The sequence below is a fragment of the Pelecanus crispus genome, chromosome 8 (genome assembly GCF_030463565.1).
Source record: "Pelecanus crispus isolate bPelCri1 chromosome 8, bPelCri1.pri, whole genome shotgun sequence".
In the NCBI taxonomy this organism is placed as follows: domain Eukaryota; kingdom Metazoa; phylum Chordata; class Aves; order Pelecaniformes; family Pelecanidae; genus Pelecanus; species Pelecanus crispus.
In genome coordinates this window covers 37,895,219-37,916,794 of record NC_134650.1, presented here as the reverse complement: position 1 = coordinate 37,916,794, position 21,576 = coordinate 37,895,219, and the positions used below count along the sequence as shown (strand labels likewise).

The 21,576-nt window shown below is 42.3% G+C and overlaps 1 protein-coding gene across 2 annotated transcripts in view; it reads left to right on the top strand.

Annotated features, from left to right (window-relative positions):
* WTIP (WT1 interacting protein) overlaps positions 1-7,275 on the top strand; it is an 83,032-nt gene extending 75,757 nt beyond the window's left edge. For both annotated transcript variants that reach the window (XM_075714874.1, XM_075714873.1), the window contains 4 exons: positions 1,153-1,283; positions 2,363-2,414; positions 4,269-4,337; positions 7,123-7,275. In XM_075714874.1, coding sequence (XP_075570989.1) covers positions 1,153-1,283; positions 2,363-2,414; positions 4,269-4,337; positions 7,123-7,275 — 405 coding nt within the window. The remainder of the gene's footprint in view (positions 1-1,152; positions 1,284-2,362; positions 2,415-4,268; positions 4,338-7,122) is intronic.
* Positions 7,276-21,576: the final 14,301 nt, after the last annotated feature.

Here is a 21,576-nt window from a genome sequence, read left to right as displayed (position 1 = left end):
CGCGCACAGAGGCGAGTTGTTTCTGGCTAGGAGCAGGCTTGCAGACCAAATGAAGTCTGATGCCACTCGCTGAACGGAGAGCTATAGGGCTTCATTAGAGGGGGAAAAAAGGTTGAATTAAACTGACTTTGTGCATTTTTTCCTACGCACCACTTATTTCCTGTTGATTTGATCTTTATTCATAGAATCATCTATACGGCCATGAGAGCTTGGCCTGCGGAGATTTTTCATCTCCAGCTTAGCAGCAGCTCCAAGCTGAGCACTGCTGCTAGCAGATACTTTTGAAATCACCTTCCAAAGGTATTTCTTATACCCAAAATATATTCAATTGGTGCTATAACCTGTTGAGAGCTGCCTGAAGGTGATACCATGTCTCGCTCTTCCCAGAGGCTTGTTCATGGGCTTGGTGCATCCTCCTTGATGTCCCAGTGCCACGCTGAGCGTTACATACAAGGATGCCAGGAGGGAGGGGCTCTGGTTTGTAGCAGTGTAGCGGAGACTGCATCAGGCCTTTCCTTGAATCCTTTAAAATGCAATAGGGAAGGTCAGCATGGGAAACCTGGGCAGATGGATGCATCTGTATCCAAACACATGGATACATATCTAAACACATGGATACAGATGGAATTTTAACAGAAACTGATGGGCACCTATGACTGAGCGGTAACTAGTCAGTAACTGTGGTGAACTAGGATCCTTAATTAACGAAGGGACACCTATTTATTTGCTTGTTTTGTTATTTTACTTTTTAAGTTTGAGTAATGACTGTTTTGGATTCTGTCTGTCACAGCCTGTTAAGCTTTGTGAATTAACTCTGTATCCCAGTAACTTGTATTTGGCTGCAACAGATTTTCCAAGAAGTGGTCTCTGAAGCCGTTTTTAATTTCTGTTGGCAGTATTGGCCCTGCAGAGCTAAGACTGATGGGTGTTAGCCTGATTTTCACAGTTCTCTCTCTTTATTGAGAGCCTACTGAAACCCACTGAAATAACCAAGTTGATTGTTTTAAAAGGCCCCTTGCTGACAGATCTGCAGAGTGGTAATTTCATCCTGAAGTGCTTTTCTCACTGTTATTATTAAAAATCAGACACAGCAGTATATGGGGGGATCTCATGTAACCACGCGTCCACTTATTTTCCTGTTTGCCTCTTAAGATCTTACAGGCCCTTGGAAAGTCATACCATCCTGGCTGCTTCCGCTGCGTGGTGTGTAACGAGTGTTTGGATGGAGTCCCCTTCACTGTAGATGTGGAGAACAATATTTACTGTGTCAAAGACTACCATACGTAAGTACACAACTCCATTGCATGCTTGGAAAAATTACAGGACTTAAATTATTGGTATAGTTATAAGCCTTGTGGTAGATAAAAGGGTCATTCCTATTTGCTCAGATGTCCCTCAAGTGCTGCTCTCACATGTTGCATTTGTGAAATATTTTAAAGTTATATTAAAGGTCGCTTCATGGGCCCAGTGTGACATACAGTGGCCAGGTGAAGTTGAAAATTAAGTTGTGTCAGAGGATGTACTTCTCTGGTGGCTGTTTCTCTACTTCTTTCAGGACTTTCAATACTAATTAGATCAGGCTAATTCTGCAGGTGATGGTAGGTTCTGCTGGCTGTTTCTGAGAGTAGTGCAAGCATAAGTTAGGTTAACCTAGACTGGACAGTAGGCGTGTAATTAGCAACTAGTGTTAGAATGAGCTTGGCCTTACCTGACAAAAAGTTTTGTTGTTTAAGTGATTGCTTTTGGACTCCTTTCTGCTCCCGCTCAAAGGCAACATGAATGCTCTTAGCTCCAGTCAACCAATAACTCAGCTTATGCAGCAAGAGTAAATTACTCTGAACTCAACCCTGTTGGTACCAGGCTGACCGTGTTACAAGGATAGAGTGAATGTTGGCCCAGTGATTGTCGTAAAACACAGCTGTGGATAATAAGACCAGTTGACGTATTTGGTGTAAGTAGATACTAGCCATGATCAGCTCGGTTCCTATTTAGCATGATTATGTCTTCCTGACGTCAGATGGTGACAGTCCCCACGTCAGGAGCTGCTTTGCAGTCAAAGCAGCAAGTCTCTGGAAGAATTGAATGGCTTTATGAGTAAAGGAAGGTAAGAGAAACGGTATATGTGGGAAGAGGGCTGGATTCAATATGCCTAGAGGTCAGGAAGACCTAAGCAATAAAGCTGGGGTAGATCAGCCTCTTCCAAATCTCCTTTTCCCTGAAGATCATCAAACATTTAGAGGTGTTTCAAATCCTGTGTATCTACATGTTGCTAAAAACAAGGCATGGTTAGAATAGCTCTCTTGGTTCTACTTTTTCAAGAAGCTTTAAATGTGATTTGAACACTTCCTTCTTTGCACCCTAGGGTTTTTGCACCAAAATGCGCTTCCTGTAACCAGCCGATCCTACCAGCACAGGTACGTGTTAACATGCACTGAGTCTGTTGGCATATGAACACTTTCTAAAAACATGCTAGATGCTTTTCCTCCCTCTTCCAGAATCTAGACTATGTCAGATACTAAATTAAATACAGTTCAGCAGTAATGTCACTCCCAAACATTCCCAGAGGTTGTAATACTCATACTACTTATGCGGCATAGTACTTTGTATCTTTAGGGTGCTTTCCAGGTCTTAATTATGCTGTTATAAATCTCATTTAATTGAAAGCCCTGACTGGGGCTCCAAGAACAACCTAAGTAGTAAAGCCCTGTTTATTTTTAGAATCTGCTGTTAGCTCAAGTAGCAATTTTCCTTGTCTGCTATGTTTGTGTTTCTGATGTGGATCTGTTAAGATGCCCAAACTTGAAAAGACATCTGAGGGTTACCCTGGCCCCGTGAAAAGGCCACACAGTCTGTCGTCCTGGGGTGGCAATGTAATTAAAGTGCTTAAAGGAGTGGAAAAGAGAGCAGAAAAGTTGGCTAAAAAGGAAGCTAGGTGAATGACCTGCTTGCAACTTCAGCCTATCCTATCCTGACAGTATAGTTAGCACGATAAGACTTGTGCGTTAAGACGTCCCTTTTCTGCCTGCCTACAGTGGTGCTCCCTCATACTCTGGTGGGTGCAGGACCCTTTGAGTTCCCATTGCTGAGGTCACTGACCAGCTCATTTGTAAGCAAGGGCCTCGGCTCCTCCCTCCTTGTCGTCCTGTCATGTTTATAGAGCTGCAGCTTGCATTCTGTAAGCTGCTGTGCTCTAGTAAAGCTCCATCACTCTGCACATTACTCCCTCTCATTATTGTTTCTGTTAAATGGCCACGTCTTACATAATTAAAAACCTTACAAAGGCTGAGCCAGCACTGCTTGTCCTGGCGATGGGATGTGAGGAGGAAACCCCTATGTAAATTTCACTGGATTTGTCTCTTACAAAATTACTTTTTAAAAAAAAAAAAAGAAAGAAAGAAAAGGGGGGGGAGGGGAAAGCAGTCCTACTGCTGACTCATCTGATGGCTAGCAGGATAGACTCATCGTTCTTTCCCATGGAGGTTTCTTAGGTTAGTTCAAGTCTAGCAGTGCAGGTACTAACTTGCCCACAGCTTCTCTCAGACATAGTCTACGTCATATCTGATGCTCTAACCACACCTGGAACTGGAAACAATGCAAGGCAACAAATTTAATGAGCTGTGTCTTCAGAGGCTTCAAAGTGGATCAGGGAAAGAGTCTGTGAGGTTACAAGAAGGGTATGGGCTGCTCTGCAGGGCCTGGGGCTCAGCCAGGAATTACACAACCCCACTGCATCCACCCTCACGTTGAGGATTTGGCCTGTGCACATAACTACCTGCCGGACTGGTATGTAAATCCCCATTGGGTACATACAGTGACATGTGCATGTGCAAAATAGCTGTGCAGCAGGTGGTTTGAAGGGAATACAAGTCCTGGAAAACTCAGGCCAGGATGTCTACAAGGAAAAGTTACCCAATCAGCAGGTCATAGGTTTTGGCTGGTAATTCGTTCAGATCCTGGGTGCCCTTGGAAAATTACGTGATCTCAAAACTAACTTGTCCCTTGAGGATGACATTTTGGCTACACTTCCCAAATGACCTCTACAGCTTAGATATGTCAGACGCCCACGCTGCTCCTGAACAGCAAAAACAGCGGTGCAGCGCTGTGCACCAGGGGACAAGACCCTCAGCGGTCACAGAGCTCTGCTCTGCAGAGGAGGAGGGGATCCCCCAGGGAAACAGCCCTCCAAAGCAATAGGTTGGGCACTGAAAGAAGATTGAGAAAACACCACTTACAAGCCCACTCTTACCTTCTCTCTGCTTCCTCAACAGGGCTCCGAGGAGACCATTCGGGTGGTGTCAATGGACAAAGACTACCACGTGGAGTGCTATCACTGCGAGGTAAGCATCAGGTGTCTCTGCCGGCCCGCCCCACGGCAAGGCTTTGCTAAAACCAGCAGCCTCTTGGTAGGTGCCTGACTTGCACCCCAGGGTGCACTCACTGGCTCTTGCACGCCTGGGCACGTAGGGCTCTGCCCCACAGCTCCTGGAGGGAGGCAAAGGGATGAGTGCGAGCTGCGCTGCAAGGGTGCTGCCATCTTCAGTACCAAATTAGGGGCGGTTTTTTTCCCCCAGTATGTTAACTTCAAAAGCTGGGTTGGGTTGTTTGGGTTGCGTTTTCTCAATACTTCCAGATGGGGAGAGAACAAAGAGTAGGTGCCGGTTCTCTTTTTCCTGATCTCTAGATATAGCTTGTGTGGCTCTGATCCGATGAGACTTAAATTCACATTGACTGGAAGGCTCTTCTAGGGGATCTGCGTTTTTTCCATGCTGAATGAATATTCTTTACTAGAAAAGGGACAGGGATACCACTGACTTTCTGTCACTTTTCTGGGAGTAGCTTCTTTTTGTGCAGAACATTTAAACGTTTATTGGGGCAGATTAAGTTGTGGGATTAGTGCTCTTGCTTTGGAGAGGAGAGTTCAGTCCTAGCTGTGTATCAGGGAGCATGAGGAGGGAAACAAACTCTTTAATTTGGGATCAACCCAAAACTTCCCTTTTGCTCTAGGTTTGGCACGCTGATACAGCATGCAAATATCCACATGGATCCTAACTGTGCTACCTAACTGTCTTAGCACTGGAGGCAAAAAATGCAGCAATACTATCTTCCATGCACTTTTGCACAAAAAGGTTTTACAAAGAGACTTCCGATTGAGGGAGAAAATAACAAAATTCAGGGCATCTTGAAATGTAAGGAAGACCCCATCCATTCAGCTATCTCCTTCCAACAGAGATACCTGATGCTCCATCCTTTTCTATTAACTTTTAAAGAGAAATTGGCACAGGAAATTGCAGCATTTTGGAGAGCTGTACTTCCCTCCTCCTTCTTCCCCCATCTATTGCTTTGTGCAGGCTTCACCTAAGATGACAGCTCCCTCCCCTTCTCTCTCGGGCTATTGACTTTATATTAGAATGTCCCAATGGGGGTTTATTTTCAGTTCTGTTTCATTATTCATTTCCCCATTCTCCTTCCAGTTTGAGGCATATCAAGCTGCCTCCACATCTGCCCAGAATGGCAGAGTGCATTTATGTACAGAAATCAGGGGGTTAGCCATGTGTTAACAGGGGTAGGTTGCTGCCTAATGGTCTCAAAGGAGGCTCTCAAACTGTACGTACCAGGTCACTGCTGTCTCCAAATACTGCTAGAAAACTTGGTGCCAGTATTTTGAGGTATGCACATTGGAGACTTTTGCAAAGGCTGTGATGACTTACGCAGCCACTTCTGAAACGCCATTAATGTCATCATCTCCTGGTGGCCATGCAAAGTCAGTAGTCAGTTTGGAAGCTTTGCTTCTTTTCTCTATCATCTCTTTCTTGTGCAACGCTGCTTTTCTCTATCATCTCTTTCTTGTGCAACCACTTAACTTCTGCTGAGAAGTTCAAGCTGGTTTACAGGTCAATAGACCCCCATTCTAAAACTGAAATCCACTGAGAAGGCAGGCTTTCTCATTGCAGAAAAGGAATACAATTTTGGAGAAGGAAAAAGGTATGAACACTTGGCACATCTGTAGGGTATCTGAAATGATTAAATTCTAATGAGGAATTGAATTTGAAATCTTACATAAAGGACTATAAAGTTGTTATATAACATGTAGTAACACACAGAAAACTACCTTGGCAGAAACTTTGATTAAAGCCCCCCTAAACTAACACTCCAGTTTTAAAGCTTACTTTAAAACCCATTTTTCATTCTTATTTCAGCATTGTAAAATTTGAGGATTTTACCTTGAGCTATGAAAGCTGAAAAATCATGCTGTGTGTCCAATTAAAAATTTTACCTCAGTTTTCAATACTAAAATGACCTATATGCCCAACTTGTTCAATTTTTTTTTCCTTTCTATTAAGTGTGCAGATACATACTCAGAGTCTCTGGTTTGTCAGGTCTGGTCACAGGAACAATTTCTAAGTAGTTAACATACGCAAAACATCAAATCCAAGCACAAAAGTGCCATGGCTTTCAAATGTCCTCAAAATTATAATGATGACAACTGAGAACCAGGATTGTCTCTATTGTAGTATACATAATGGGCAGGATCCTTGTTTGTTGTTTTTCTTTTTACCTCTGTTCCTCCACTGTTGTTCACCGATGTTGCCCCTGTAGTTATGTGCTGGTCCCAGAGGTACTAACATATTTCCACTAAAGATGGACTGTTGGCCTTGAAGTCTTCAATTTTTTTAAATTCCAAATTAGAGAAAGTGCAGCCCTGCTTCAGAAGTAAAACATGTTTCATCTCCCCCTCTTCCCCTACTTACGCTCCCCTGTTTCTTGCTTGCTGCCTTGTTGCAGAATTAGCTTCTCCTCTGTTATAACCTCTTCCAGGTTGTATGTGTCAGGATCAGTCCTTGGCCTGTTTCTGCCTTCATCTTTTATTAGATGAAGAAGAGACCAGAATGGGAAACAATGGGGAAAAAATGCTGGACACTACTGTAGACTATCCTGTTTGATTTCAGTGATGTCATTTTGCTTAATACAACATAGTCAGGGTCCACCTACCAAAAACTCTTGAGGTTGCTGGCTTTGGAGGCATGGGAGGGAGCTCTCGGGATTATGCAGGATAGATCTACATTGTTGTGAGATGCCCTACCTGAATCGCTCACTAATCTGGGATGTATACGTTTCTTCTAGGATTGTGGCTTGCAGCTCAATGACGAGGAAGGCCATCGTTGTTACCCATTAGAGGGCCACTTGCTCTGCCACGGCTGTCATATCAGGCGCCTTAATATTAAACTGCCATCACATCCACCTCCGAGCTATCCAATGCATGTCACAGAACTCTGAAAGACATTTCCGTTACCAATAAGCTGTTTGAAAGAGAAGACAAAAATCTAAAAATGACTTTCCTGTTCCTTTAAACATGAGATTCCAGTAATAACCACCTAAACCAGCTATTTATTTTTTAAATCAGAGGTGAGGGGTCCTTTTCTGATCTTGTACATATGCATTCTTTTATCTAGGCATTTTCACTGAGACACCGTCTACTTGAACAAATAATTCACCACTAAACTGTAACTGTAAAATGGCAACATTTCTAAAAACAATGGTACAAAGGGCTGCTCTGCACTCCCTACTCACTTTCCTTCAGTGGAGATTTTGCCCAAGTAAGGAGTGTAGAATTACTTTCCAAAAGTTAGCACCTTATCATATTGCAGCAAGCATGATAAGATAAATGCTAGCATTTTAGCTAGTTTTGTTCAATTCTGGCCTTAGAGAATACAGTCTCACGTTTTTTAAAACTTAGACTCCCAGCAGTAGTGAATAGGAAGCAAACAAGTGTTTTTTAGCAATGACAGTTTTCAGCACGGGTTGAATAATGGCATTCTGTGAAGAAGCGTCAGGCCAGCTTTCCATCCTGCAAGGTTCCACAGTCATCCAAAGACTGTTTAGCTTGTTAAAGAAATATGGCAAGCATTTCATATAAAAACCATGTTACAGAGGAGTATATCCAAAAGATTGGCACAGGCAGGGTCATAACAGTTGAAGAAAGTTACAGACCTCTGTAATTGCTTGCTGTGTACAAATGTAGCCATGGTTTCAAAATGCATTCATATCAACTTGATGATTTGGCACTTACTAAAGAATTCATATTTTAAACCTGTTTTTTGTTTAATAGGGTTAGCAGCCCCTTTCTATGCAAAGGTACACATGTCTTTATAATACTTGTTTTATACAAGACTTCATTTGTTACCAACTGCTTTATGATTGTATGTTGATACGTTATTAAAAAAAAAAAAGAGGGGGACAGTGGTTTTTGTATTATCTTTTCAGCTTTGTGTTCTTTTCTAGCTGTACTTCTGAACTGATTATGGTGATTGTCTTCATTGGAAAACAAAGTACAGTTTAGCAGAAATAATAATTTAGAGAGTCAGACCATTGAACCATTGGTATTTTATAACAAGTATTAGATGTACATAGAATGTACACACTTTCATATTTTGCATAAGCTTTTACAGTAACCTCAGAGCTCTGGGGAAATATATGTCTTCCATATAGGAAGTTAGATGAATCTTTTTTTTATGGTTTGTTTTCTACCATGTGTTGACGATTTACATGCAAATTACACATCTGTATGTTTAAAAAATTCCATGCATTCTCATGAGAATTGATCCAGCCTTCCTGAATTTATATTTTAAATAAATCCATCCATTGCTGTCTTTAACTGTATCCAAAATTACAATAAAATAAAATTCTTCTGCTCCAGAGGAAGTGGAAATACCAGACCAGATTCTCCGCATGTGTAAATTGGGACATTTCCATGCCAGTTCTCAACACGTCGAGAATCTGACTGATCCATTCAGAAGTGATCCCATGTTAAATTCAGCACACAGACTGATGAAATGACTCAACTTATTTGGCAACACCATTGCAGTTCAGTTTCTTATGCTCCATTGATTTTTTGAAAGCCATTTGTGGTGCTCTTGAAAAGTACAAAGAGCATCCAATGGACACTAATGCCTAAGTGGAATTATTAACTCCCTTAACAGAACTTTTTGATAGTCTGGAATTTCCTTATGGGGGCAAAGGAGGGGGGGGGGGGGGTGGGGGCAGGAAAAAATTCCTGTGAACTATTTTTTTTCTGTTAGTAAGGAACAAAAGGTACATTTCCCGAACTTTTGCCAAACTTCCATTGGCCTAGATTAACCTGTCCTACTGAAGGCTCCTTGGCAAGTCAGATGCTTCTTTAAAAAGTCATTTTCTAATTAATATATAGCAGTTCATAATTAACATATTTAATGTGACAGCCATGTTTTGAAGGAATTACAGTGCAACTTAGTGCCCCATTTCTACTGTGTGACTTAAGAGGCCTGGCCTGCAAAAGAGAGGACATTGGGTGGGTGCCTGCACTCTTTTTTCTGCATTTGCGAACGTTACCTCTGTGTCCGTAGTCACCAGCCCAGCCTCAGAAGGAAGTGGAAGTACCTGTGCCTCTCCCCCAAACAGCAAATGCTAGGAAGGGGGTAGGGGTGGGGGGGGGGGGTGGGGGAAATTGTCTTAAATTGGATTGTATGACTAGGTAAATTCCTTAAGGTCATTACAAACATGGAAGATATCAGAGCTTCAGGATAAACTTCTAGCATCAGCTGCAATGTAATATTTTTCCATTTAAGCAAGCTGCTTTGGACCACATTTAGCTTTGAGGCATTTTTACTTGCTTGTCTTTACTCTATATATATTAAGGAACCCAAATTAAGAAAACAATCATTAAAATCCACAGAGGAGGTTTGGGTCTGTTCCTGTGAGCAAGTCATCCCATAACAGTACTCGCTGTACTGGAAAAAAAATGCTTTGCTCTACCAGTATAGAAGCAAAACCTTCAAAATCACAGTGGCCAGAGATGGAGGTGACTTACTCTGGTGTTCAGCCCAGTCTTCTGCCAGTACCTTCCTTAGCACTTTGCCTCCTTCAGTGGCAAGTTTAAGTTTCCACTCCCCTTTTCAAGGGACAGCACACTAACATGTACATACCATACCTTTTCTTCTTTTTTGAAAACAATCATACTGTAGAACAGAATAATATTTAATTTGATTTCACATGTTAATTTGTCAGTCTCTTGTAGTTCTGCTCAGTTCCAACATGTTGTTAAATATCATCATGGTAAAAATATCAAAAGGTAATATTTCAATATAGAATAAGAAATTTATTTAAAACCAGAAAGCAGCAGTTGTTCCGGTATTTTTCTATAGACAGGTGCATTCCATTACTGTATAATGAAATACAGCTTTGCTTTTCCAGCATTTAGTATAAAAACTGGAGCTTGAGTGAAATTTGCCAGGGTTTTTTTCGTTTTGTTCCCCCCCCCCCCCCCCCCCCCAATCAAAGAGAAAAAAATAAAAGCAAATCTAAAATAATGATGTGCTGTACTCTTTAGTGCTAGTGGCAGTTTCTGCACATTTTGCCTCCTGTCTCGGGAATTATGGAAATGTGAAAGCTTCTTTTAATGATTTTCTTAAGGAGTTTTCTTATGTTAAATCCGTTCAACACAGATGTAGACTTTCTAGAGTTCATTTTACAATGTGATTTTTTTTCTTCATACGCCTTTGCTGTACTTTCAGAATATTTCCATAAAGTTAAAACAAGAACAACTTGTTCTCATTTGCATCAGGACTACACCTTTCCATTTTGGTAAGGAATCTTCAAAGTCCCTACAGCACAAAGCTGTTGTAGGCAGTTCAGAGTCCCTCGTGCACTGGAGGATGCATTCCAAAGGACCAAAATAATAATTTGAAAACAAAACAAAAGAATGCACTCAGATAATTGAGCTTTCAAAGAGGGTTTGTTTGGGTTTCTTTCCTTTTCCTTTCACTTGTGTGCACGTGTGTGTGTATAGTTTGTAAGGTGGAGCTTCAAAAGGAAAACATGGTTAGAGGAGCTCTTTAAGACCAGAAATTCCAGAGTAGTTAAGTAAACCAAAGCTCTAAAGGAGACAAAAGCTGCTTTCTTGTGTTTCAAGAAAAGTTTAAAAGTTTGTGATTCATCCTGTAACTAATGCCGTAACTAGAGTATATAATTTGACTTAAATTAAGTTTTCATTTGATAAATATTTTCATTTTCTTTAAAAGAATATAGTTTTCTTCCAAGAACTTGGACCAACGTTGACTTTTATTTTGTAGGAAATATATAAATTCCCAGTTTGTATATCATGTAACTAGTTTACATGCTGAAAATATACATTAGTTTAACTATTTTTGTATATATATCCTTGTTAAACCTTTCAATGTGCTTCTGTCTTTTAGTCTTTAGAATTACTTGTGGTTTTGTGTTTCAGTGTTTGATTCCCTTGATTGTTGAAGAAAAAATTTGGGAAATGTAGATTTATTTATCTAAAGAAGAAGCTACTTGCTATCATCCTAAGTTATTTAATATTAAAGTCAGAAGTTTCATTTAACCTTAGATGCTATAATCTGCTTTTTTCAATAAAGACATTTTGTAGTTATCTTTGATTTTCTAGTGTGTTGCATATAAGTATTTTATGTTATTTTAATCTAGGTGGGCACTAAAACAATTTTCAGGAGACCCTTGTATTGCCTACAGAAATGCCTAACTGATATTAATTGATTGCAGCTGCATTCATGAAAGATTTTGGTCCTCCAGTGCAAGTGTTACTAATTAAGGTCTAAAATATGCCCACAGCTAACGTTTTGCAGCTGCACTTAGAAAAGAATTTAGCCACTCTGGCAATTTTTAATTAAGCTTTAACCAGTCTGGCTCATTCACATGTATGACAGTCAGTATTGAGGAACACTGCCTTTTCAAGACTCCCATTACTTTTTGGAGTATTCCAGAAGAAAAGTACTTGCCTGGACTATGAACTTGCATAGCTTTAAGTGCTCAGACCTTGGTTTGGGGAATTTTTCTCAATTTTCTTGCTAAGCCACAGTAATTCAAAAATGGTGGCCAGAGCTCCAATAGGATCAAAAAGATGCTTTTTTTAATATATTTTACCTTTCTGAAGCTCTTTGCCACCTTCTTGTCTCCAGCTTTATGGCACAGATGGGAGCTTGGTCCCATTTACCTTCCGCACACAGTGGTCCTGCAAGAGCAGCTGTCTGTCAGGCAAAAGGTTCATCAGTGCTGGTATCTTGTCTCCCAACTATGGCCAAAAGTGGATGCCTAGGGAAAGAGTACAAGAACCAGTTTCTTCCTGGTTTCCTCATATTCGGTGGGTTTCCTCTCCATTAAGCTGATCAGTCTGCCATCCTTATGGATGCTCTTTCCTCCAATGACTCGCAGAAGCCAAATATTCACAAGCTGCTACTTCAGCGTGATGCCACCCTCTCCTCCAAGGAGGCCTGCTCTGCAGCTCTGCCACCCTGGTTTTGCAAAGTACAAATGACTTCACATTTGGAAATGAAACTTACTGGTGGTTTTCACACAATGGCTGTTGTGGCAAATTTTTCTTACACACAGTCAGAATGGAAGAGTTACAAACACCACGATTGTTTTAGGGACACAGTCTGCACATCTGTGCTTTGAAAGAGATGCACCACAGTTCTGTAGGGCCTTCACATAGATGCTATTTTCTCACTGTCATAATTTTTTAAAATTCACTCAAAATAAGCAATTCATGTCCTCCATGAAGAAAAGGACTGGCCAACTCAAAGCATTTTAACAGTGCCTCACCACATGAGTGACACAAATGTAGTCAATAAAATCTAGGACATATTCTTAATGCAGCAAGAATTTATACCAACCCATAACCAGCCTGACTGAAAAAAAACCAGAGTACTTAAAAATATTAACTGCCCCTTGTGGGCCTCCTTGCAGGAAACACAGACTGGAAAATGAACATACATTCACTGCAGGAAGGCTGTGAGTCAGGACCCAGCTCCCAGAGGGGAGCACCACTGAAGTGTACAGTGTCGCAGGACTCCCTGGCATGGCATCTGAGCCACAGGGCCCTGTGTAACTGGAAGCTGTTGCATGACGCGTGGTTGCTAAATCTAGCATGCAGATTATCTGGGAGGCCGTTGGTAGCCCTGCTCTTCACTTTACCGGCCATCCCCAGGTCTGTGCCCTTCACCTCGCAGCTATTGAGTAGAACAAGGATTTTTCCAAGTCATCCCAGGGCTGAACCAGAGATACTTGGCTAGTGCTGGGAACCATTAGGAATATGTGAACTAGGCTGGTGAGGCTGCCTTCAGCTCACATTCCTGTTACTCAGCTTTTAGCCCTCCTAATTCATAGGCTCATAGAATAAGTGAGGTTGGACAGGACTTCAAGAGGTCATCTGGTGCAATACCCTACCACCAACACACACACTCTCAAAGCAGAGAGAAAGAGAGAGAGAGAGAGAAAATATACACACACACACAGAGCCATATGTATATAAATATATACATATGTAATACCTTAAATATTCCCTTGGGTGTGTCGCTGGGGAAGCTGGAATTGCAGTCTCATTCCTACCGCTACAGCATTTCTTAATCAGCCCAGTCTGACAGGTAGTAACAAAGCTGCTCAGTGTTCACATTTGGCATTGCAGGTTTCTTTCCAAGACAGCAGCTGGCAGGATGACTGGTGCCCCTGCCTTTAGCTTCACACCAGCTTAGAGGAGAAAAAGGTGGCAGAGGCTAGCAAATGTAGAAAGGCAAAGACCTGCTGAAAACGATGCAAACAACTTCAAGTACGAGCGCTGCAGTTTGCAAGTGTTTTGGGCTGGCATGGCTTTTTGCAAAGCCAACATCTGTGATTTTTTTTTTTTTTCTCTCTAAAACATCCTCATTTCAATCACTGATTTATTTACATTAAACATTGGAGCATAGCAACAGACAGCTTTACTTGTGAAATCTATTTAAAAGTAATGGACAGTAGTCTGCAATTACAGCCACTCTCCCATCCAAGAACTCAGACCTCATTACTCTGAATGCAGTTTAGGGCAGTAGCAACCTGCAAGCGTCTTCCTGCTTGCTGCCCCACTTGCAGGTCTATGATTTCATACAGCCTTAAAAAGCACTGAATTTAGCTGAATTTTCCAGATTGTGATCCCAGTTGGTGCTACAACCTCATGCTTGGGGTTCACTTACAGGTAAGAAACTACTACTAAGCAAGGTCTGGAAATAGTGAGCGAGTGCTGGACATTGAGCAGGACACATCAGTCTTCTCTGGATGCCTCAGCTGGACATGCAAGTGTCACCCATTAAGCAGAGGGCATTGGTTTCTGGAATAAATTGCAGATCATCCCTCAGTCACCACTGCTGGCTCAGCAGCAGCTGAATTACGTATTTTAAAAGCTATGGAGTTAACCACAATTTTTGGTAAAACTCCAGAAGACCAAAATATTTTCTTCCTGTTCAAAATTAATTTAAAATCCTATCCTAGTGCTCAATGCAGTTCTCGCCATCTCTTCACTTAATACTGAGACAGCAAAAATAAGTTGCCGTATTGTTTATTAAAGAGCATATAATAAGAACTAGTGCATTTCTGCTGCAACTGCATTTTCCCTGTGCTGTCAGTTTCTGTCACATCAGAAGAAAATACACTACATTAGATAGCATAAATCACTCTGCTCACACACACAGCATAGGAGGAGTACAAACTGAAAACTGTACAAAACGAAAGAAACCATGTGGAGAGCTGGTTTACCAGAAGTGATAAAATAAGTACATATCCAGCAATGCATTTAAGAACAAATTCTTAAAGGTTTGTGTCACGGCTGAAAAAAAATCCACAAAACCCCACATTTGTATGTACATGTCTGGGAAGTCATCACCTCGAAGAACAAGCACTGCATTGGTTAGTTACAGTAATTCAAGTGGTTAAATGGACTATCAAAAAAACCCCTGTTAATTAAAAATTTGGCACATTTAAACTATTGCAGGAATGTTAAGGCCAACTGATCAGTTAATTACCGGCTGCTCTGGCGAGGCAAATGAAAGCCAGGGGCACCCCTCAGTGCTTCCAGGCACAGTAAGGAAACAGTGACATGCACAGTTCCCAACTGGTGCAAATGGGTCTTGTGCCACTAAAACCAAGGAAGCTGTGCTGGTTCATGCTAAAAGAGCGTCTCATGCCCCCTGTGAGACAGGCAACTAGGATAGGAAAGAAAATTATTGTATCAAGCTGTGCCTTTTACCACCTAAATCCTGCAGCTGAAAGCTTCATGAGTCAAATGCGACGAGCTTACCAGAGGCAAAATAAAGTAGCAATAAATTCTGCTCTGTGAAGGTCAGCTATGTGCGGCTCTGGTCTCATCTAAGTGCCTTTACCTGAAGTTTTCAAAGGTCACACACTGTGTGTAACGATGGATACAGTGATGGAGTAGGGAAGAAAATGGAAGTGGCATGCGGGGCAGGGTGTAATGCCAGGGAGAGAGCAACAAGACTTACCTGCGACACCTGCAAGCCACACATTTAAATGCATTTACCTCTACCAGCAGACATGGCTCCCAGAAATTTTTTGCCACAGAGCTTCTTTAAAGTGGCAAGGAAAAAAAGGGCACTGGTGTCCTGTAGAAGGAACTGCTGACTTTCTTCCAAAAGGATGGTGGTTGCATTCCCTCCACACCTGGCTGTGCCTGGGCTCACCTGGGAGTTGGTCCTTTTTCTCATTCCTCCTTCCTATATCAGGGAAATAATAGAAAAGGAAAAAAACATCACAGCTTTCTGCACCGTTCACATTTCTGTTGCTTATCAGGGCATTTCCCAGCAAGGGAGAACAGGAAGGTGGCACCCTGCTCAGCACAGGCTGCTTGCCAGCGTCACACGTGAATCCCTTTTATCAAAATGGCAAGTCCTGGTCCAACCATCGTTATGGTCACTTTAAACACATCCTATTACTTCTAGCAATGTCTTATCATTTGCAATAGAACATTTGCAACCTACATTCCCAACCCATTAAAGCTATACCTATGGTTTATTTGGCACATTTTTCTTTTATCACCCCAATATACCACACTTCATAGTAAAAGTGACAGACATTCAGCTGTAGTAAGACCTGGCTTTAGTTGGCTATAAACATTATTTCATTCTTTATTTTAAAAAAAAATTTTGTAACCTTTTTTTAAAAATAACTTACTTTCCTTGCAATCAGCTGCTAGCTGCTCTCTTACTCACAGCACATTGTCCAAGCTCTGGATCAAAACCATATTTTTTTAAAAGCCAGAAAAAAAAAATTTAAAAAAGAATAAAATTACTGCCAGTTAATATGTAATTGGCCAATTATTTTCCAGAAGCCCCATCAGAATGGGAAAAAATTAATAAAAATATCTATATGGAAGAGCCCATGAATTCCTCTGAAATGGAGAAGAAGTCCTTAAAGAACGTGCCATTGCATCTTCCAAACTGAATCAAAAAAGAAGGAAGGTAGAGCAAAACAAAGTTTTCTTTGAATATTTCTTATTTTATTCTGCAACATACAGCAGAAAATCCACTAAATCAATGGCTCTGGCAGCTGCCAGACAATGCTTTGATAAAGCATGCTGGATTTCATGATATAATTTAACTTCAACTTGATTTTTTTTTTTTTTTTTGGCATTAATCATAATATCTTCAAAGCTGAAAGCTTTTCCTTTGCTGATGAGCCAAAAGATAATATGAAGCTAGGCACCCACTGCTCTGCAGTCAGTAATTTCCATATCACCTTTCCCCAAAATTTTATGGCTTTATTATTTGCACCCTGGGTCTAAGAATCGCCTGCAGCAGGAATTCGCTTGTAGGCTTAGCAGGCACAGTCAGGAAGTGCAAAGCAGGAGGAACCAAAGAGCGCTGTTTTCTTTGAGCTGGATCTTCAGTTGCAGGCTCGTATATAAACATGCAGCCCAAAAGAAAGCAGCGCTGTAGAGAGGATGCTGCAGAGACTCAGCAACACTTCAAACAGGAGTGAAGAGGTGAGCAGGACTGTATGTAACATGGCAGCTGCCATCCCTGCTTGCAAAGGAACAGCAAAGCGAGCTGTTAGCTCTTGCTGTGGTGCAAGAGCGGTCTCTTGATGCTTCATCCAAAAATCTCTGCAGTGCTACTATCACTGCACGTGGTCCTTTGTATCTGCTCATGGAAGTGGCAAAGGTTTTGTTTGTCCTAATAGCACTTCCCAGCTCAAAAAACCCCAAACCCACATATATGAACTGTCTATACTATACACAATATATATAAATAATAAATCCACATGTAGACGTGTAAGTGGGTTAAAGGGCCATTTTGTGCAAAGATCGCATTTTGGAGGGAACCAGGCCACATGAGATTCACTGGCAAAGGGTTACAGAGTATTTTAAGTGTATCCCAATATTATTCTTTGGAGGTAGGTGGTAACAACACTTGCATGTACGTAGCACATTTCCTCACATTATTTGGCAGTGCACATTACTCCTTACTCCCTTCCAGCTGAAGTTTACTAAATATCCTATTTTACCAGTGAGGAAGTTCTCCCTGTCCGCATTGCAGATCCTCAAGGACAGACAGCAGAGGTGGCAGGAACAGGACCCATGAGCTCTGCCCACTGCAGCCATGGCGGGGCACGGGCCAGGGCCAGGGCCAGGCTAAGGCAAAAGATGGGGGTCAAACTCTTGTGCTGCTTTGGGTGGCCGCTTACCAGATACTGCCCCGCAGCCTGCCACAACAAAGCACAGGCTTGCGAGCACAGCAAGAGGCACCCTCCCGGGTTTTGTCGCATTTGGGTCTCAGATGAAAAAAAAGTTGCAGCATGTTGAACTAAAAGGCGGCCAAAATGTGGGAGAACCAGAGGTGACCCGGCCAGTGGCTTGGTTTGAGGAGCAGATGGCCACTGCTTGGCCTCCTGCATGGTGCCAAGTGCACCAACTTTGAAGGACATGGGAATGTCACCAGAGGACCTTTTCCAGTGGAAATATCAAAGTTGTTTCAAAACAGATAGCCCTGAGGAGCATACTCCGTCCTCTGCAGTGCCTCCCAGAGTACACAGCAGAGCCAGGTACCAAGCAAGCATTAGAAAGGCAAGAGCAGCACCACTGGCCCCTCTCCTCCTGCTCCAAAACGGCTGTTCAGAGCCAGGGGTTGGCACAAAGCCTCATCAAACCGCCCACACTGTATTACCCCAAGAGGCCTGACAGCACCTCTGCCGCACTTCTTGCCTGGAGGAGATCAGTAATTATTATCTGGGAGGCTGTGAAGGAGACCCTCCTCTTGCATCTGCTGCCGTGAACTCCACAAAGTTCCACCACAGCAAGTCCGGGTTTAGCTGTGCAACTTTTTTTTTTTTTTTTTTTTTTTGTAGTAGAAGCTTCTGGAAGTCACTAAAAATAAGTTTGTTTGGGTTTTTAAACCTAATCCAAACACATTTGTGTCGTCTTTCAAGATGGCACTCCCCCCTTGTCCCTACTTGACAACAGATTTTTCAGTCATTAAGAATGCTCTGCATGCACAGAAATATCTCGGGTTATTTTTCCCATAATCAAAAGAAAACAAATCCCAGAGCAGCCCTGGCAGGCCGCTTCCGGCCAGCGCCGCTGCCCCCAGAGACCCATCATGCTCGGCTGCTGCCTTCAGAGGGCAAACAAGAAAGTTTGCTTTCAATACAAAATTAGACACTGAAACAAACTGACTTTTTTTTTTCCCCCAAAGAAAACCCCAAACTCTTGCCCAACTACTTTGCCATTAAACATATTCCAAGACAGTAATTTAGATGTATATGAGTGGCTTGGATTGTATCAGCCAGCATTTATGTTCTCTCCCCACTCCCCTCCTGCTGTCAGTACCATTTGACACGTTCCTGGCCAGTGCTGGAAGCTCACATCACGCTGCCGTCGCCTGTAAGCATTTGCGATACAGCTCAAACCACGCTATCAGCTACCAGGACGCCCTCTGCTATTGCCTGCTTGTTCTCATGTGCTTTCTCCTACAAGGCCCTTCCTGATTATAAAGGATTGTCATTTAGAAGGAACTGCAAAGTTATTTACCTCATTATCCTCTTTTAAATGCCCTCATCTGCTGTGATATCTAAATGAATTTTGCCAATTAGAGCTGGTGACATGCTATGGATACCACCTGTACCCATCTATCCCACCCTAAATTCGGGCAGTAAGTTCCTGAGGGCAAAAAGCTGTTTTTTAATTACAAGGAAGACAGTCTTGGAACTCTATAACTACAAGTTCACAAGTAAACACCAACAAATCTTTCAGTATTGCCAAAATCATCTTGGCCTAATGCAATGTTAGTTCTGCTATAGGAAGCATTTCTATGTCTAGCACTGAAAGCTGTCCTTATCTAAAATAAATAAGTAAATAAATCTATCACAGCCATTCTTAGCAGTACCATTTCTGCAGTGGGTTTACATCGCTAAGTGTAAATTACAGAGACTTCATAAGCAGTTCACAATTATTTACGCAGTTAGTCTTTTGCTTTCCCTGCCCATTACAGATAACATTGGCAAGAAAATTGCTGGCCACTATCTAGAATTGTTGACGAAATCTTCTGAAATGCTTTGCATTCTTGTGCTGGGGACCTTAGCAAGAGACCACTGTCGGCACTCTTAGCCTTGGGTCTACAAGGTCAGATGAGTCACTGCAGCGTCTCCTTTTCACATCTGATCAAGTGTGCAAAAATCTGCGGACAAATGCTCCTGCACATTACTCTTATGTCCTGCAGATCTTCATTGAAGAGCACCCAGAGAAAGCAAGCTTGAAACAAGACTGCAAAGCGACATCGTTTAAAAATGTAAGCAGAGTTACAAAAAATATCTGGGGGCCTAAAACAACCTTGTGCTGTCCATATACAGTAGCCAGCACAATGGAGACCTAATGTATTATTGAGCCCCTACACTTCATGGTTTAATAAACATTTTCATTTTAGCAGATCTGCTAATTCATTAGATGTCCCACCTTTTGCATTTACAGCAGCTTTGAGCACCCCAAGAACTTTAATCCTCAGCTAGGCCTCTTCCCTTAAAAATGCCTATCATCACACTGGATGTGCTGCCACGAGAATGCAAAATAAATGTTTTGCGTCATCACATTTTTCAGTGTGGAGTTGCATGAACTATACTCCAGAGAGCTCTGGAAAAGAGGAAAATTAAAGTAGCTCTGATCACTATAAAATATTCAGAAGGTGAAGCTCAAACATGTAAAGGACCCCAGTTGTGAAAGGTTCTTTCACTACTATTAACTGCAAAGAAATAACCGGAGGCACCACTGAGTATTGCCAAACCCCCACTACATCAGGCTTTATACGTGTAGGATTGCACAAACCACTACACTAGGATTTTATATTCCCTTTTAAGCTGAAGCCTAGTTCTTGGTTCTTTGCTAATGACAGGGGCGTCCTGGGCAGGGAAAGGCACAGAGGCTAGATCATGGCTGAGAGAAGAGCAAGGAGAGAAGACAGTACTGCAAGGGGTAGGAAAACAACTGCCTACCTTTCATTTGGAGACAAATTTCTTCTAAGGGCTGGGCTTAATGAAAAAAACAACAGCTGAGCATGGCTCCCAAAGCCATTGGCCTTGGCAAAGCCACTCAGGCCAGGGGGAAGGCACAGCCAGGTCTTAGGACAACTTAATCCTCTCCAAGCTTGGTCCATCAGCAAGTCCTTCAGCAAAGCTTAGTGCTGCTCCGCACCCATCAAGGAACTTGAGGATCACCTGAAGTCAGGGACCTACCAACCCCCCTGTGTCCCCTGGTGGTATGGACACCCTCCGCCTAACTGTCCTCGTGTCCCGTGTGGAGCACCAAGTGGCCTCCAAGTAGCATGAGCATTTGGAAAGATCAGGACCAGATGTTACACACATAGACTCTGCCTTTAACACTCAAATCCAAGCCTCTAAGCAAAAAGCAGCAGCAGCAACACCAGCCAACTGCAGCAATCATAGTCCAGTCACCAGAGCCACTTCTGTGGTGGCCTCCATACCCACCTGGGCTCCACAGAGATGAAGGCATCTGCAGCCAATGACAAGCTTATAAAAATAAAATGCCTTTATTCCTTGATTTTCTAACTTTTTTTTTTTTTTTTTTAAATCATACTGAAGAAGAGGTGTGCAAAGGCAAAAGTTTTTCCATTTGAGAATGGCCCATTCCCCAACTTCTTAAATATTTGTGTACCAGATGCTGCGGAACTCCATACAGCCACCTAGTGCTGGAAAAAAATCACTTCCCCATTTCTGTGACTGTCTGCAGTCCCTTAAGTGTATTTGAGACTAAGTGTCCAGCAAGAAAGAACAAAGGCCAAGTCTCTGCAAAAGTCAAGACTGCACACTTCCAGTTATGGGCAGCAGCAAGTCTGAGAACAAAATGGCCGACAAACTGTGCATACAGGAAACACGCTTTTTTCCCTGAGAAAGAAAAAAAAGACAGACATCCCACAAACAACATGGCTGCTGACCGTGGATTCTCCAGTGGTTGTTATCTGTGGCATCTCTCCCCTGTGCTGCTGGGCTAAGCTGAGTAGCAAGTAGATCTGCTTATTTTTAAGGGCACCCAAGCCACCCACCCCACTGCAGGCCTTCCCAGCTCCGGCTCTCCAAACGTGTTGCCCTCTTCTCTTCCTAACACGGAACTACCAAGATTTGCTTCAGTCAAATCCTTCTAGTTTCTCAGCAATTCTTTGCCATCACAGGACCGAGACTGCCTGTCTTCATATCTAATCATGGCTATAAAAGTGTAGCATGCTCCTTCCAAGTCAC